Source organism: Hoplias malabaricus, chromosome 17 (assembly GCF_029633855.1).
Source record: "Hoplias malabaricus isolate fHopMal1 chromosome 17, fHopMal1.hap1, whole genome shotgun sequence".
NCBI classification, from domain to species: Eukaryota; Metazoa; Chordata; class Actinopteri; order Characiformes; family Erythrinidae; genus Hoplias; species Hoplias malabaricus.
This window is the reverse complement of record NC_089816.1, coordinates 23,875,482-23,894,912: the sequence shown is the minus strand read 5'-3', so window position 1 is coordinate 23,894,912 and position 19,431 is coordinate 23,875,482. Positions and strand designations below refer to the sequence as shown.

The 19,431-nt window shown below is 39.3% G+C and overlaps 1 protein-coding gene across 1 annotated transcript in view; it reads right to left on the bottom strand.

Moving 5' to 3' along the window:
* Nucleotides 1-5,501: 5,501 nt before the first annotated feature.
* The window catches only part of lingo2 (leucine rich repeat and Ig domain containing 2), a 283,749-nt gene continuing 269,819 nt past the window's right edge, over nt 5,502-19,431 (bottom strand). The window contains exon 5 of the mRNA XM_066649464.1: nt 5,502-8,322. Coding sequence (XP_066505561.1) covers nt 6,463-8,310 — 1,848 coding nt within the window. The 5' untranslated portion in view covers nt 8,311-8,322 and the 3' untranslated portion in view covers nt 5,502-6,462. The remainder of the gene's footprint in view (nt 8,323-19,431) is intronic.

Below are 19,431 nucleotides of genomic sequence, written 5' to 3'. Positions count from 1 at the left end.
ATCATAGCTTTGGGTTAACTTCTGGATCAGTTTTTGTTTTTGTTTTTGTTCTTTTTCCCCTTCCACTTTCAGATCACATTGTTGGAAATGTAAATGTATATTTTGTGTTCACTGTGGGATCACATACATGGAATATTTTGGGTCTGCTTCTGGAAAACTGTTTTGGAATTTAAAATAATCCCTTGAAAAAAAAAAAAAAAATACAAAAACAACAACATTCAAATGACTGGATTCAAAGGCGGCAGAGTGGTGCAAAATGTAGTGTCGGAGTCACACAGCTCCAGGGTCCTTGGGTTGTGGGTTAAAGTCCCGCTCTGGGTGACTGTCTGTGAGGAGTTTGGTGAGTCCTCCCCATGTCCGTGTTTCCTCCGGGAGCTCCAGTTTCCTCCCATGGTGTCTGTGTGAGTGAATGTCTGAGTGTGTGTCGCCCTGTGAGAGACTTCATGATGGGTTTCCAGATGGTGAAAAGAAAATGCTTGGAGTCTCTAAGTGTTAGAGGTTATACTGTGTTTATTGTGTTGATTGACATACATTTTTGCTGTACTAAAAACATGGAATAAAGATGTTGTATTAGAGAACATTGAAACCAGCATGTTTCTGTAGGTGAAACTGAGGTGAAATGACTCACTCAATTATAAGACAGGAAGGTAGACTGTCATAGACTCTTTGATCTTTGTCTCTCTGCCTTGCTCTCTCTCCCTCTCTCTCTCTCTCTCTCTCTCTCTCTCTCTCTCTCTCTCTCTTTCTCTCTCTCTCTCACTCTCTCAGACACCACCTGGGCCACAGGTGCTATGTGCCAAACTCAGTCAAAGTGAAGCTCCTTGAACATAAGACAATGATTTAAAAAAGGAAAAATACAGCAACCATTCAGTTGCAGAGATGAAAAGAGAATATTTTCTCTTTCCAACTTTCAACAGTGCGGTGGAAAATAAAAGGTACTTGTCTTGAAAGAAGCATCTGAGCAGTTATTGACTTCCTCTCCTGCCTCTCCTCACACCAGGCGGTCACATTACCATTAAATCATTTTCACTTAATAGAAGAAGAAAAAATAAAATGTGTCATAGACTCAATAAAAAATCCACTTTGATGAAAATAAGGATAAACAATGTCTCATCGATAGGTCAAACACTAAAACAACATCTCAAAACAACCTGCGAAAGAACGGTTTTAACACACCTTCACACTGAGAAAAAACTGAGACACACAACACAAACACATGCTCCATATAAAGGTCTTCCACATTACATGATATTACCGCACTGGGATGATAAGGGACAGCACATACTTACAGGCAGTTCAGCTTTTCAAATGGCCACTAACACTTCCTGCTTGGAGGAGAACACTAATTATGAGACTATTATGTCAGCTTAAAGATGCTTGTGTTGGCTTGTGTTATACTGAGTGGTTTTTCAGAACTCTAGTGGGCCTGGATTACAACTGAGGGTACCCAGGCCTCCTCAAGCCACCTCCAGAGACATGCTTAAGGTAAATCTGTGCACTGAGTGTGATGTAGTATGTTTTATTTATATAGAATTGATGTTATATGGTAAGTGGGTAACACTTTACAATAAGTGTACATTAATCAACAGTACTTAAGGCTACATAAGTAGGTAATGATTAACTGTGACATTACTTAACCATTTATTAAGGTTTATTACTGTCTTACGTATCATGAATTAATGTACCCTTATTGCACAATGTTACCGGTAAGTGTACTGTTCAGAGAATAGACAGATCTGTGATATGTCTGTAGTACACACACAGACATTATCTGTTTAGTATAGTTTTCCACATATTAGACTTGCCCCAAACACGGACTATATAGACTCCAATGTGTCCTCATGTAACACACATTCAACGTATATATGCCCAGAATTCCATGCTTCAAGAAGGAATTTATAAAGTGTCCTAAGTGTCTGAATGTTTTTTTTTTCAAACCTTCTTATTGGAAGATTAATAAACACAACGGCATAATTGTTCTTTCTCAAAGCTTATTCACAGACGGTAGTTACGACTAACACACTCCTATGGGCTATTCCTCTAATTAATTATGCAGTCTAATGAGGACGCTGCAGTCTGTTGCCACAGGGTCCAAAAAAGGGGGACATAGTTTTTAATGACATATGATGCAAGTGAAGGGCTGTTACCATAGCAACAGAAAGACGTGGGATCTTTCTTTCCACAAACAATGTGTCATGTTTGAAGAAACGTTCTTTTTAATGTTCATATTGTATATTTTCAGTGCTACAGAGTGCAAGAAGCTCAGTCGTGTCTAGTTTCCCACGGCAGAACATGTTAAGATCAGAATTCAGACCATGACACCCAGTGCTGTTTCATGGACATGTTGAAAGTGTGTTAGTTATTAATGTGTTCATATTACTGTGTGTAGATGTGCACGTGTGGGAGGTTTCCCAGGAGTGGTGAGTAGAAAATGGCTGCAGCTGACCCACAACACCACAAACTCAACCTCATTTTCTTTTGTCTCTGTGAGCAGAGGAGAGCTTCACTTCCTAATGACCAGTGGGACTCAAGCAACGCAGACCAAATCACAGTTCGAATCTGATAAACCCTACGGGGCGATGGTTGGTTCTGGTGCTTGGCCTGAGTGCCTCACATATTACCCAATGGTACCTATTCTTTATATAAGATCTTATAAAATCCTTATAGGAATGTGTGTCCTATTTGTGGCCATTTTGGCTAATGCTGTCGGACAGTTATTACCATGCACACACCCAAATTACAAAGTTAAAAATCAGCTTTTCATATACAGAATAACTCATGTAAAAAATATTGGATACCAGAGTCATCTTTAAGAACTACACTTTTTACAGTCTTTTAACTGTAGCATTTGTAGAATCTCAGCTCATGTTCACAGAGTTTGGGATGGTGATGCATGGGACATCCACTCAGCTCATTTCGCTGATGTCAGAAGGTTAACAGCTTTTCAAGAGATTTTTCTTCTGATAACGGCCACTCCCTGGACAGCTCTGTCTGAAATACTGTTCCCATATGACTTTTGAGTTAAAAAAGCAGCTGTAGATTTTACTACAATATAATATTTCCATTGATTTTAGGGGTTTCAGACCACAGTAGGCACTTAGTGCAGAGATATTTCTTAGTTTAATATATATATATATATATATATATATATATATATATTATTATTATTATATATAAATATTTTTATTGAATGAAAGTCAAACTAATAAGGAAATACTAAACTAATAAATAAAATGCTATGAAATCAGTTATATTAGGTAGTCATCCATGTGATCATTCAATGTAATTATGCTCTGATGGACTATGATAATATCAGACAGCAGGCCAGATAAGCAGAACAGAGTGTTATATAAACTGCTCATTGCACATTACTCATTTTTACATATTGTTTCTGCACAATTAAAAACATGTGTCTCCACTGATGCTGATTTTTAGTTTACTACATCATTTTTTAACACAGCAGCTGTTCTTCACATCTTGTGAATATTTCATGATGAATGGACCAATAGAAATGCTCCAAAATAACTTGGAATAAAGTTATTTACATTGGCTTCCATTGAAAGTTGTAAGGTTTTTTTCCCTCTCTTTCAAAGATACAATTTTGCAAGATGCGATATAGATGCTTTTCATTGGACAGCAAGGATATGAACACCCTTTCACATGTAATGTACAGCCAGAGATTTTCTTATGTATGGTGTGTTCTAGCTACAGGACATGTTCTGCATGAATTAGGCATGGGGTGACACGTGTAGCACGTGCAGGAGATATGGCATGAATTCACTGTGAATTCTCCAGATAACTACTTGTTTTATTACGTACTAGAGGGCTGGCAGGATAAGGTTTGGGTTCACAATTAAAGGTTCTCGGGGTAGTGACCAAAAAAGGATGTTACCATGTCTGAAAGGGGCTTTAGATCGATAATATTTAGGTGTGAAATGAGGGAAGCACAATAATCCTCCCTATAATCTTAAAAAAAAAAAAAAAATAATTTTGTTCCTTTGTTTCTTAGCACTGCCTACAGCATTGTTTTAAGTAATTTTTATGCATCCCCCTTGGACATTCTGATGAGGCTTGTGTACATAATGGTAACCTGAGGATAGCCTCATTTCAAACAAAATATAAATGAAACATAACTGTTTCAGTATAAACCCAAATTTATAAGAGATGAGAGAATAATTAAATCTGCCAGGGCTGCTTTTAGCTTGAATTCATTCATCCATTCATCTTTTATAACTGCTTCATCCTAATCAGGGTCACAAACAGTGCAAAGCCTACACAGAATCATACACTCACCCAGTCACTCACACAGTGATACCTGTGGACAATTGAACACAGCCAATTCATGTGTTTCCAGATTGTAGTTGGAAACTGGAGAACCTAGAAGAAACGTATGAAGACACTGGGAGAACTCAATTCAAGTCAAGTGTTGATCCCATGACTGGGTTGCACCAGTTTTGCATAAGTTCTTTCTTAAGTTTGTTGTGTCTTAAATACTATCTATTAACAAATGCGTACTCTGCTACTGAGGTAAACAATGGCACATTTTAATTACGAAAACACCTGGGGGAAATTTTTATTTCATGGGTGAAACATATATATTTTTAAATATATATACATTGAACCAAACCGTATGTTTATGTTTTCAAAACTGAATTAATTTTACTTGCAGACTTGGGGGTAAAGCTCCATTTAATGCAGACTGGTGCTCCAAATCGGTAGAAAGTAGATCAGTTATTCTCATTTGATCTTGATTTGATCTCGCCTGAACTGAAAACGAGCATATATATCCATATCATCATAATTATCTAAAGGATGCTGCCTGTCTCTTAACACCCGGTGGGTAAAATTATTATGTGCTTACTAGTTTAGGTGCTGCAACCCATTTTGATTTAGCAATGCGTAAACCTGAATTCAGTAAAGACTTATGTTACAACTAACCTATGTTTGAACTTACGCAAAGCTGGTGCAACTGGCCCCAGGACCCCCCGAATCTTGGAACATATTCTGGTTCTGGGAGCTCTCCTAGTGATTGTAAAATAAGTACTGGAATTGTCTGTATTGTTTTGTCAGAAAGCCCTTTTAAAATTTCTGACTGCCACAGATATGGCATCCCCAGATGCGACTATAAGAGTCTGGGAAAATGTATAATACACCAGAATGCTTGAATGTTGGGTGCATTAACTTCAGGTAAACAATTCAATATGACACCTTGAGACAATATGACACCATTTTCCTCTACAGTCGAAGAGCTTCTAATAATCCTTGCTTGAGGAATAATGTTTGAACATAATCACATTGCAGAACATTAATTTCATTGCAGGCCTCATAGAAAGATGTCAGATTTTAAAATATTAATGAGACATCCAAATACAAATTGATAATCTTTATTACACATACATGTATTTTTTTTTTCATTTTTTTTTTTCATTTTTTACTTTGAACTTTACAATCTAAATGATTCAACAACAAAATGAGAAACTACCACAACAAAGTCCAAATTTGTTACTTGGGGAAAAAATATAAAAGAAAAATAAGAATTTTATTATAATAATAATAATAAAAAATGATAATGACTTCACTGTGGAGACATGGACTTCATCATCAGGTTAGCATTAAGATCCAAGGAATGGATTAAAGTAAAGACAAGATTAGGACAAAAAAAGTAGTCCATGTACAAATGTAAACAATATAATGACAGCAAAGAAATAAAAATATTAAAATATGTATAATGTTCAGTTATTTTGAAATATTCAACTGGTGTTATGCACTTCAATGGGCTTTTTTTAATAAATAATCTCTCATATTTTTTCATGTTTTTCTGTATTATAAACAAATATAGTATTACTGTATAATTTGGGGTTAGATCAACGGCACACGCATTTTTCGGGTTAACGTTTCAAAGCCACTCAAGCCCTTTGTCCTCAGTTCACAAACAGTTTCAGGAGTGAGACGCTAGCTGGGTCATGATGTCTCCAAAAGCAAAGGGAACTGTAAATTTGGCTGACGTTGCATTTTGTGAGTTTGTGAGCAAAAAAAAAAATAGAAAGTGACTGACATGTTAACATACACATACATAATTAAGCATTACGTACATATATGTGAGGCAATGGAAGAGGAAACAGGTCTATGGTTTTGTCGGTCTGTAGCAGTGAGAAGGCGTTTTGCGAGCCAACAAATAAGAGTAATACTTGAATTTTACAAATATGTCCTGTACACAATATAGGAACGTCTTTGAATACAACCTCTTACCAAGAGGGATTCATAAAAATTGAAAATAGTTCATTACTGACACAGAGAGTTTTCCCTTCTGGCTAGCCATTAGAGTTCAGGAGCATACCCACATGGGCGTTACGTCGAGGGCCTGTGTACATCCGGACGCAACCTATCTGTCCCAAACAGGGGTCCATTAGCAAAATAAATGTGTGCATAAATTTCCACGGGTTTCCCTTTAAATCTGTTTGTTTAAATCATTTTCATGTTAAAGCGTCGAGGGCCAGCGGTCTGCTCTGCCCCTTCAGCAGAGGCCCCATTGGACTTGGAGCGCGGAACATACTCTATATCAATGTTGTTTTTGTGCTTTCCTTTGCCTCGACTCCACACAAACAGGAGCAGGAAACAGAAGAGGACCACCCCCAGGAATGTGAAACAACCCATGGCTGTAGACACTAAGATGGTCTTTAGGTCCAAGCCAAAGGTCGTGTTGGGGAGGTTGGTGCTGTTGGCAGTGGTACTGTTGGGATCCACATAGTACTGGGTCCTGTTAGCATAGAGCGAGCCCAGGCTCTTGACTGCCAGAGACACCATGAGAGTGTCATTTCCTGCTGTATTGGAGGCCACGCACACATACACACCGCCATCCTGAACTTCCACTGACTTGATGTCCAGTGAGCCATTGTTGTGGACAATTACACGACCGTGGCTCCTGTTGGTGAGATGTCTCCGGCGTGGTGTGATCCAAGAAATGGTGGGACGAGGTGTCCCCTCAGCGCTGCACTGAAGCCGAGCTGACTGACCCTCCTCCACGGACACTAACTGGGTCCGATTCTCTCGGATCTTAGGCTTGGTGCAGGTCACGTAGTAGGACAGGAGGGTTTCCTTGAACTCCTTGAAAGGGCGTCCACGGATGCCTTCTGGGGTGTTGCACTCAGGTTGCTGCTCTCCAAACGAGATGGAATGCCGTTTTTGAAGCAGCCACATCAGCCGGCAATCACATACCAGCGGGTTATCATTGATGAGAAGCAGGTCCAGAGCCTCCGGCGCATGGAACACACCTTTTTCTAGAGTGTCCAACTTATTGTGGGATACGTCCAGGACCTTGAGCCAGCGCAGACCCTGAAAAGCATAGGGCTCCACAGATTCCACTTGGGCTCCTGATATTCGCAGCTCACGCAGACGCACCAGGTCCTGCAGGAGCCCTCCTTCCACAGTGCGGATGCGGCTGTGAGACAGGTTCAGGTGTGTGAGGTAAGGCAGGTGGCGCAGGGCCTGGTAAGGGAAGGCGGATAAGTTGGTATTGGTGATGGACAGTGTGGTGAGGTTGAGTCCATGGAAAGTGTTGGCTGGGATCATATCCAGAGACGGCCAGTTGTCAATCTCCAAATGCCGCAAGCGGAACAGCTTTTTGAAGGAGTAGGGATGGAGGGTGCTGATGCTGAGGTAGCGCATGTGCAGACTAACCAGGTTGTGCAGATGTGAAAGGGCATCCGTGGGGACCACGGTCAGGTTACAGCGCTCCAATGTCAGACTCTCCAGAGACAGCAAGCCATTAAATGCCCGGTGTGAAATGTAGACTAGTTCATTGTCCCCAACCTCCAACGATTGAAGGTTGTGCAGGTCCTGGAACATGTAATCGACCAGGATGACGATCTTGTTGTCGCTAATGTCAAGTGTGGTGAGGTTAGAAAGGCCTGTGAAGACTCCGAGCGAGAGGAGCTTGATGCGGTTGCTTTTGAGGCTGAGGGAATGCAAGCTAAAGAGGGAGTTAAATGCGCCCGGCTCCACGTACGCAATAATATTACCGCTCAGATCCAATTCTTCGATATGGGGGTAGGCAGCAAAGTCATCTGGGTTTATGGCCTGAATGCGGTTCTTACTGAGGTCAAGGATTCGTGTCTCGATGGGGATACCGTCGGGGATGGCAGGAAACCGCTTCCGGTGGCAGATGACCGATCGGCTCTGGGCGGTACAGTCGCAACGGGACGGGCAGGCGAGGGTGGAGCCTAAAAACACAGCCGCCAAGGCCAGCCCCAGCAGTGGCTGCCAGCAGGACACAGCCGTGTGCAACATGATTCGACTCATACAGTCCACCATTGTGTCACGGCTCTGAGAGAGAGAGAGAGAGAGAGAGAGAGAGAGAGAGAAAGAGAGAGTTAGTACACAAAAAAATAAATAAATAAATATATATATATATATATATATATGTAGAAATTACGCCATTTACCCTAAACACCAATCATATTTATGGTCCTTAACACTGCCCCCAATACTGCCTTAGTTCCAGAAAGCAGAAAATCTTTGTACGCTGTGGTCCACAAGCAAAGTAATACAACTAAAACATTTTCTCTAATCAGCACAATAACTGTAGACACACTGAAACACAAATGAACAGCCTCAGCTCATGCTTTTTGGCATGTGTGTGTGTGTGTGTGTGTGTGTGTGTGTGTGCATGGATTGATTCTTTATTACTTTTGCATGAAGTCACAGCCCTGGGCTTATCCCACTGTTTTTTTTTTCCCTCAGTCTGTTCAGAATTCACAGAGATTTGGTCTAAAGATTAACACAGTCATGTCTCATGCAAAGTCCTCTCCCCCAAATGAAAATAAAAAACTTATGTAACACTACAGAAGAAATTACACTCTGTTAATCATAGCAGAACATCGGGTCACTGGTGATGAACACTCTGTCTGTTTCTGTCTCCAACTAATTTTCACTTTGTCAAATGAAGTAATGATTAAATAACACAATGCTCTTCAAAGGAAAGAGAAGAGAGAATGATGAGTCACAGTCAAGAATTACACAAGAACTAAACAATTTGATGCCAATTTAGAATTAGGGTGTAACCAGCAGAACCTTTGTAACACTACCACTACTTTTATTATAGCTATTACTCATAATAATACTGCTACTATACTACACCTACTACTACTGCCACCGATACTATTACTGCTGCTACTACTACTGTGGGCACTGCACTTACATGTCCCTGGTGCACTAGGTCACTATGACTAACAAAAATGATAATACTGGCTTTAAGGTCTTATAAATTATTGTCTAAATCAACTTATGTGGACTCCCCGGTTCCTCAGAATGTGCTTAAACACATATACACACCTGCCTCGTGGTCAAAAACATGTTGAAAACAAGTAATAAAATTCCCTGCCACAATCTAGTGAGACAAAAATGTATGGCATAACACAGAGGTGGGGGAAAAAAGGAAAAAACTACAAGATTTTCAGTCAATTAGTCTTCAAAGCCTCAGAGGTTAATACAACATGGACAGGCCTCCCTTTCACTTTCTTTTTTATTTCAAAACCCAATTTAAATAGATCTCAACTAGAAGTCAAAAACAAGTCCTGGTAGAATCAAGTCAATTAGGCACAGAAGGCCTAGCACCTGCACTCATCTGTATTCTGCAGCAGTGCAGTGAAAGAGAGAGAGAGAGAGAGAGAGAGAGAGAGAGAGAGAGAGAGAGAGAGAGAGAGAGAGAGAGAGAGAGAGACTGACTTCATTGTTGAACAGAGAACAGCAGGAGTGTGTGTGCAGCTTCAGTGATGTGAATCCCAATCAGAGTAAACCTTGGAGAGTACTTTGTCCAGGCCTTTCGGCTCCCGCCCTAATGACTGTGTCCACTGCTCTCAGGCTCTTCACTCACAGTGCAGGAATTGTTGAAATAAAATATTTCAAGAGCACAGTATTTCCATATCCCTCTGTATGAATGGACTGTAGGACCGGATGAATCAGTGTCAAAGGATAAGATAGTGTTTGTCCATACATAAATATGTAGTTTGTAAGAAGCTATGGTATAATAATGGCTTACAGTAATTACAATAATGCATCATCATATCATATTCATGTAATGGAACAAGCAAAAATAATGACCAACATTGAAAGTTAATTCTCATCAGTCAAAATCTAATCAGATTTTGAAGGGGTTGATCTAGTTGCGAGGACAAATATATAGAAAAATAAGAGATTACTTGAGTTTCTCAAACTGGAGTTCATAATTAAGTCAGTTGCCATAATGTGCCATGTCAGGACACCAAATATCACTTTATATATGTCACTTGATAACTGGGAATGTGCTTTAATAATTGCGTATAGATGTGTAGTCGATTTTCATAAAGGGGAGGTACCCTGTAGACTTCTAAAACAGTTTTTTGATAAGGAAGTGTTATCAAAATATAATGAAGCATGTACAGAGAAAATGGTACTCATAAGAAACACACAACACCTGGCAACCCACCAAAGCTATAACCATAAAATGCGAATTAAAACAAACAAATAAATAAATAAACGGTTGAACTCTACTGATCTGAAAGGATGTGTGTAAAAAGGTAAATCAAACAAAGAAGCAGCTGATTTTCTGACAGTAATTAATACGTCACCTGAAAACCCAGACCTCAAGAAATGCAACCAACGTCTAAGACTGACCTTTGAATGTGTGGGGAAAAAAAATCCCTGCATATTTATGCTTAAAAATGAATGCATAGGCATCACAAATGTCCACTTGTGATATGTGAAGGAAGCCTGCTGTGGAAGCACTCATCCCTAATGGAGAGATTGTTACATTGCCCGTCTTGCTGGAGTGTCTAGGAAGAATGAATGAAGACATAAATAAATAATAAAAACAGAATGAATGATGTGATTTGGAGTATGTCTGCACTCTGCTTATCCTCAAGAAAAGCTGTTTTGACAGAGCTATAATTGCATTTGTATGAAGCTTTTTAAATAAATAAAAAAAAACAAAAAACAACAACAAAAAAATAAAAATTAAACAAACTGGACATGGATATTTGAATAAAGAGATGTAAATAATAAATGATATGTATTTCAAGTAAGTAGATGTCACACACACACACACACACACACACACACACACACAAACACACCAACACACACCGCCTCATATGGTGTGTCATGCACTTCACAAAATGTATCCAAGGAGAAGAAGAAAGCAGAAAGAAAGCCTGAAGGCACCAGAGCTTCTCGCTTGCATTTCAAAACACGCACACACACTCATTGCATACTGTGGGGAGACAAAAAAAAAAAAAAAAAAAAAAGAAAAGGCAAGTGCACAAGCAGGTAAAGTTAGATTTAAAATGCATTTCAACAACCAACGATCTATTATGTTTGCAAATTTAACCTTCCATATATTTTTTTTATCTGATGTACTTGAAGTGAGACACAGCTTGTTATTCCTTGTTCCTCTCTCTCTCTCTCTCTCTCTCTCTCTCTCTCTCTCTCTCTCTCTCTCTCTCTCTCTCTCTCTTTACACACACACGTACGTGTGTGTAAGGCGACGGTAATTTTCCATCAAATAATGCTTCAATGACTTTGTTTACTCCTCAACTTATACACAATGGTTTGATACCATATGAATATGTGACATAAATATGTATGATTCATTTAACTCCATTTAGCAGGGCAAGACTCTGATGGCTAAATGAAATGAATAAGAGATGTAAACAAACAAACAAACAAACCAATAAATAAATAAATAAATAAACAAGCAGGAGAGAGAGAGAGAGAGAGAGAGACAGAGAGAGAGAGAGAGAGAGAGAGACTTCTGTCATATCCCATGTTGTATGAATAATACAGCAGTGCAATTTCCATTTTATTTCTCAAAAAGTGCTCAGTACGTCAGTTGTTGAGTCTTTTTTAGTCACTCAGGGTCAAAAGGGACAGCATCCAGCTCAAGGTGGTTTAGACTCTGACTCAGGATTGAGAAAGAAAGAAATAATGAAAAACAAACAAACAAACAAACAAACAAACAAACAAGAACACACACACATCACACACTTTAAAACTCATAAAGAGCAGAGTTTCCCCCTTTCGATTTTACAAACAATAAATAAATAAACAAATAAATACCTCAGATTTGCATGACTGGAACAAGAGCAAAGCAGTGGGAACCTGTTGTGTTTAAGATGGGTATAAATAGAAGGTAGATACACATGTTCTGAATGATATACTACACATAAAAATCATGAAATAACAACTGTAATAAGGTCTCTCCTTACTACTTTACTACCACACCACCACACTATCAGTGCCATCGCTGTGATGAGAATGATCCAGAAGCCTGCTCTGTGGCGGTCCTGTTGGGGTCTCAACTATTGAAGAACAAGGTGAAAGGGGGCTAATAAAGTATACAGAGCAAAATATGGACTACTCTTTCTAATTGTGGAACTACTCATATGTTCAGCGCAGCTGATGAAATAGACAGTGAGTGTAGAAAATAGAGGATGGCTTTAAAGTCATTGCTGATTGTCTTAAAAATTGTGAAGAAATGTATTACTTTTCAACAACAGCGAATATACATCTATCTATTTTATTTATAAAAATAAGCTAGGTCCTGAAACTCCTAAAATTCTTTGCATTTTTGTCAGTATAAAGACAAAGAAAATTGGAGCCTTGGTAGAACATCAAGAAATTAGCTTGTTTTTTTTTTCTGGTGCTTCTCCAAAGTTGAGATATTTTTATCCTGAAAATGTGTGAAAACAAACACTCACATTCTTCTCCTTGAAATAACTCCTCCATCTCCAGCCAATAAAAAAGAAAAGAAACAAATGTCTAAGGCTTTGTTCTTGAAATGGGAGCGGAACAAGTTGGAGAACACGCTGATGTCCAGTTACTTCAAAGCCAAGGTTGAACATGGAGAAATACATTCTGCCTCAAAGACTCTACCTCAGTTCACCTTTAGCAGTGAAAACTCTTATTTGGAGCACTGTGCTTAAGAGTGTGTAGTTGCCTAGTGACAAGTATGGCACTTATTCAGTAGTGTATTGATTATAGGCATCTGGGAGAGGTATTAGTGTGGAGTGGCACTGGACTGGGATCAAAATCTTCACAGAGCCCAGGAGTGTATTTTATGCAATAAAACACATGCAGGTGCATAAGCACATCATTGCCATTGGCCATAGCACCTGACCACCAGCTCATACCAATTCACTGAAGCTACTGTCACCTGAAAAAAAAAAGAAGAAAAAAAAAAACACTCAACGCTTTCCCAGCTATGCGACATTGGAAAAAGTGAAGCTTCATTGTCGCTAAAAGACTCTTGTTTCTTTCCTTTCTTCTGAAGCAAGAATGCTACGAGTCTGGAAACTATTACTGAGAAAAGGAAATAGACACAAAAGAAAAAAAAAAAACATCAATCAAACCAGAAAGCTACCGCTGTTCTGAAAACAATGGACTTGCTGCCACAGAGCACAGTCATCAACATCTGTCAAGTTACTGAAACAAGTAAAAAGTGAGAAGCAGAAAATACAACCAACTTCTACGACTGAATTTCATAGACATTAAATATATATATAAAGCACAAAGCAAGGATATTTTTCTTTAATTGAATTTCCAGTGAAAATGGGCAAATATATGTATATTCTTTCAGTCATTGTCTGTGACCTCTTATCCAATTCAGGGCTTGGATCTGATACTCTGGATCTGACCTACCTGAAATCACTGGGCTCAAGGTGGGAACACACACTGGAAAGGCCGCCTAATCTTCACAGGGCAACACACACTCACCCATTCATTCACACACTCATACCTATGGACATTTTTTTGTGCAGCCAATCCACCTACCAAAATGTTTTTGGACTGTGTGAGGAAACCGGAGCACCCGGAGGAAATCCACATGGACACGGGAGGAACACACCGAACTCCTCACAGACAGTCACCTGTAGTGGGGCTTGAACTGTCCCTAGTTCACTATCTGTTGCATCACCATGCCGCCCTATGCTGCCATATACGGACACACTGAATCCTGGAAAGTATGGTTATGCTTAATTACCAATATAAATGTGTTCTGACTGGAATAATATCTATGCAGAGGAGAGCAGTTAAAGTGTCAAATAATGTAAATTAAAGCTATAAATCAAAAATTTCCTGAATAAATAAATAAATAAATAAAAAATCCAGTGAGGCGACAAAGTCTACTCCTGCTCCTGTCTAAGGTTCTGAGAAGGAGCGCACAAGTCAAATCTCCTGCGTGTTAATGAATGCCAAGGGTTTAGCTCCCACAGAAAGTAAATGAATGTGCTGTGATTGACTTGTTTACCTCCGTTTTCCCATGTTTACCTCACTGCCTCCAGCTAGGGGAAATGCCACGGCTATAACATCTCTGTATTACAAAACTCTCTCTAAACACTTCTGGAAGAGCTCAGAGCTTCCTTATCCCTCTCTCAGCACCTGGGATGGGTGTGTCTTTTATATATATATATATATATATATATATATATATATATATATATATATATATTTGTTTTTTTCCTCTTATTTTTTCCAGTGCAGTGTGAATGGCAAGCTGTGGCAGGAAAAGATTAGAACAGAGCTTAGGACCCTCAGAGGACTTGCTTTGCCATTTTACGCTCTTATGCTCTAGCCAGTTTCAGGCTTTAGATAACCAACTTGTCCTCTTGTGCAATCAAGCAACATAAGCCATTTTGTGCAATGGGCCCCAGCCCCTCACCACCTATTGCCACTCTGAGGGTCTCTGTCTGTTTGATGTTGTTCAAAGGGACCCATTGTCCCACCTAATGTGCTGCCTTTCTACCCTCTGGAGGACTGCTGTTGACACGGTGGATCTGTTGTGTTTACTCTGCAATTAACACCAAGGAGAGTAGAAACACAATATTGAACCCAACCACTGGGAGCATCAAGGTTTGCCTGGCTGGTCTTTCGGTGAGTGTCCTGACATGTCCTCGCTGTGGTCACACCAATGATTGAGGTGGAATGAAACCAGAGTGCACGACTAATTAGATGAAATTAAATATAATCATCCAGAAAGAATGAGCATTTGGAAAACACCACGCCGAGGCATAAACGCGGTGTACGTTCGCATGCATGGTCACTCTTGCATTATCATCTGAATGAAGGGAGCTCTTTCTCAGCTTGCTGTGAACATTTGCGAGCATTGCCAGAAGACATAATTACGGCCACATTATGTCAGCCATGCCTCTATAACAATAACCGGACTCAGGCTGTCCAGACATTGGAAAGAAAATTATTGTATGGACAGAAATCACAGAAAAAAATTGATGTTTAGCGACTTATAAGCAAGTTTAGCATTCTTCTCAGGGAACACTTTAAGAAAAGCCTGTCTGGCACTTGGTGAGGGAAGCTACAGGCCATCTAAGATGGAGAATCAAGATTATTAGACTTAAGTAAAATTAAAACTATATGAGACATCACTTTTGGATTCTTCATTTTTGGTGTAACTGTTATTCTAGGATGCTGTAGCAAAGGCAGTGAGTCTGTATAGAGCCATGAACATTCATAGATCTAACCGACCACATAAATGTGTTCCTCTGCTGTAAATTCAGCCTTTCATTATCTGTAGCCAGGGGTCTCGTGGGTTCAGGGTCTACCCAGAGTCATAGGGCACGAGGCAGGAACACACCCTGGATGGGATGTCAGTCCATCACAAGACAGCCCTCACTAACACTTAGAAACATAATTTCAGTTTCTTGGACAGTGGGTGGAAATTGCAGCACCTGGAGGTAACCTATGCCGACACTGGGAGAACACATCAAACAGGCAGGTTTAAAATGATTGTACTATGGTTAAAAGTAGTAAAACTGTTTGCTTTGTAAAAAATTAACTTACATTTTACAGTAAGGCTTACCATAGAGAAGGTGCTGGGATTTATAAGAAGCAAAAAAAAAAAAAAAAACGGCTGCTTTTATTAGGGTAAATGAGTCTGAATGCACCCTGTGCACTGTACTCAATATATTTTGGCTCCCAGTAGTGAGGTGGACAAGCGCCACACTGCTGTGGTTTGTCCTCATTTGTTATGCTTATTAAATCTAATAGCTAGTTTATTGACTGAAGTTCTGCTTGGGTGTTACATAAAAAAAGAATATAATGATAAATAATAACAGTAAAAAAGAAAGAAAAGGAAAAATAATTTTTGGCTTCATTGATTTTGAAGTGTTTTATAAATTTGCCTAAGAGCTCTGAAAGAAATCAGCAAAGTTTGCCTTTGGTATTTTGTATTATTTGGAACCATATCTCTGTGATGGAGGATTATTTTGGCATAAAGGAAGATCCATTTATATGTCATTGCACAACAATCAACAGTCTTCTGCATTAAACACCTCTGTGAACACACACACTTACACTGGGGAACTAGAGGCATTGGACACACACACACACACACACACACAGAGTGCCGAGCAGTCATCCCCAGCCTCTGGGAGCACAGTTGGGGTTAGTTGCTTTGCTTAAGCCCCAGCCATGGATTGAGGGAGGAGGCCAGCGCTGTTTATTCACTGCCCCTGCCCCCAGTTTTCCTGCCACTTGTAGGAATGAAACCACTGACCATTCAGTCCCAAGCATATACAGCCTCTAAGTATTACTCCTCATCATACTCATTATTATTTAGTTGGTTGTGTAAATTGTATTGGCAGCATTGATCCTATTTGAAGGAAATATACACAAACATCTGTGAAAGTGGCAGGTGAGTTGGGTTGTGCTCCTGGATTTACACTTCCGGACTGTCATGTTGTGAACGTTTACATTGTTACGCTTCGTCAGTGTTCTATGGCTGTATGTCACTGAGCATATGGCATGTTAATGAGGCCCTTGTGGAGGTTTGTTAGCTGTGCATTTGCCATATCCAGAACAGTCTGACTGAGCAATCTCCATCAATGTGACAGTGACGAGGAACTTACCACCGAACACACCTGTCAGTAGAAAGCAACGTCTTCATTTCCCGGGCCAGCTCCCAAAGAAAGCAGCCTCAGCTTCCTCATCAGGATAATTATGATGGAAAGTTATTAAATCGTCATTTTATTTTAATGAGGCTCGCATCAGCTAATGACGCCACCCTGAAGAAACGATGTAATTAACACACGGGTTAATGCAGAGGAAGAGCATTTGCAATTAACCCTCCATGTTTTAAGGGACTGCGTGGCTTTAATTACAGCCAGGCGTAATGTAGATTTGATATGGAACCCTTCCACAGCGTATCTCCTGTGAAGAAAAAGCTTGGGTTTTAAGGTGAGCCTGTTGAGCTGTGCCGAATTTCTATTTGTTTTCTTACTCTCTGGTTTGAGGAGCTTAATGAACACAGCTGTTAGGATTTTTTAGCACCTTCAAAATCCATCAAAATCATTTGCCTCATCGACTCACCTCACAGTGTGAGTCGACACTCTTAAAAGTAAAAATTCCTAAATGGTGCTTAGCTTGGATCTTCAATTGGTATTGAACTTTTACATTATGTAGAGGGTCTTTGATTTTTGAAAGGTCAAACAAACTCACACTTGTAATATTTCTCTTTAGAAACCCCAAACATGAACTAAAGAGCTGAGCTGATCTACTAGTAAGTTTATATATATTTACTAGTTTTTGTCAATTTTACTTATGCTGCATTAAAGAAAAGTGGCACATTCAATTCAGTTGAATTGTAAACATGGCAGAAACATCATGTCACTCCAGAATAATAAGCTGCCAGTCTCTCTCAGCATTTACATCATATTTAAAACCACAAGATCATATACATGGTAGAGTCTTTGATGATATTTTAAGCTATGTTTTTGGCTACGTATCCCAGTGGCCCTTTGACCAGAAAATCTGTTTTTCTGCTTTTGATTCCAGCTCGTAATGTGTGGCTTTCCAAGGATAATCCCATCTCAGAACCTCTGATATACAACATAAGCTGGAAACACCAATGGCAGTTTGTCTTAATGCAAAAATAACAAGCACATTGATCCTGGGGCACACCACCATCAAATCTGCAGATGTTGACAAGCCTTTGGGCCATTGCCTTCATTCATCCAAGACATCTTTACAAATAATCAATTATACCATAACAGGCTAAATTCACAGCTGTGTGTCCCTAAATATATATATATATATTTTTTCACAAGAGTAGGTTTGTGTTTTAGAGATACGTAACAAATGGGACACGTTTGGAAGCATTTTTTTTAATGTTGTCTCAGCTTTGGTTTTGTCACATTGACATCACTGCATCCATGATAGAATTAAAGGGGAATGAACTTCAGAATTGGACATATTGTTTTGACCATAAACTCACAAGTAGCTAGTGTTTTCTATGAATAATTAATATATTGTGATAATATAGCTTAAATTTCAGTTTCAATGGGTGTCTACAAACATTTGCCTTTATAGTATGTTTTCACTTCATTATTATTATTATTATAATGAATTTGCTCTGCATACTTTATTATCCACCTTTCAACATGGAAAAAAAATACAAAAAAAGTGTAGATTTTACAGTGAAAAACTCTCAAACCATGACAGATGATGACTGCAGACTCTTAAAAGTTTGAGTAAAGAGTTTTGCGGGGTAGTCGGAAAGTAACTACAGTAAATAAATAAATAAATACACAAATAAATACATAGGTAAACAAATCCTGTTTCTATAGTCAGTTCAGAAACCAGTACTCTACCTGCTCTGTCAGTGTGCATTCCTCCGGATTACTTTACATTACATTATGAATGATCCTTTTAGCTGAACTGAGTATGCAAGATTAGCCAAAGTTTAAATGATGCTGACAGCTGTGCACAACTCTGGAAGAAACGAAGCTTGGACGTCTGGTGAGAAAGTTCTCTTCACTGTGGTGAGGGATTTATTTATTTGTTTTTTTCCACCTTACTGGTTCTGAGGTCCTGATCAGAATCAGTGAGAGTCTAAACCTCAGTCAACGAAGCGGGGACAACACCCCCGACTGAGGAAATCAAAGGCAGGATCAGCAGAGGCGTCTAATTACGGAGCGCCCGAGCGTACACTTCACGCAGAGCTCGTCAGGAGAAATGAAACAGTGTTAATTAGTGCTAAAACGATGGAGAGAGACAGTTCCTCCTCTACTCTCTCTCTCTCTCTCTCTCTCTCTCTCTCTCTTATATATAATATAATATATAATGTGCTGTTTGGGAGCAGCCAATATGTAGAATCAAGCAAAACATTGAAATACTCACTCACTCACTCTATATCAACATGATCTCTCTCACTATCTCTCTCACTCTCACTTCTCTCTCTTAACATCTGTATTATTTGTTTCTTTTTTTATCACTTTTTATCAGTTTATCTCCCTAGCTCTCTCTCTCACTCTCTCAACATGTGAAACATCTGTATGTTTCTCTCTTTCTCACTGTGACACTCCCACTCTCTGTCAGCATCTGCATGTGTTTCTGAATTTCGTCTGCCTTCATAATTTTCTCCTCTCTCTCTCTCTCTCTCTCTCTCTC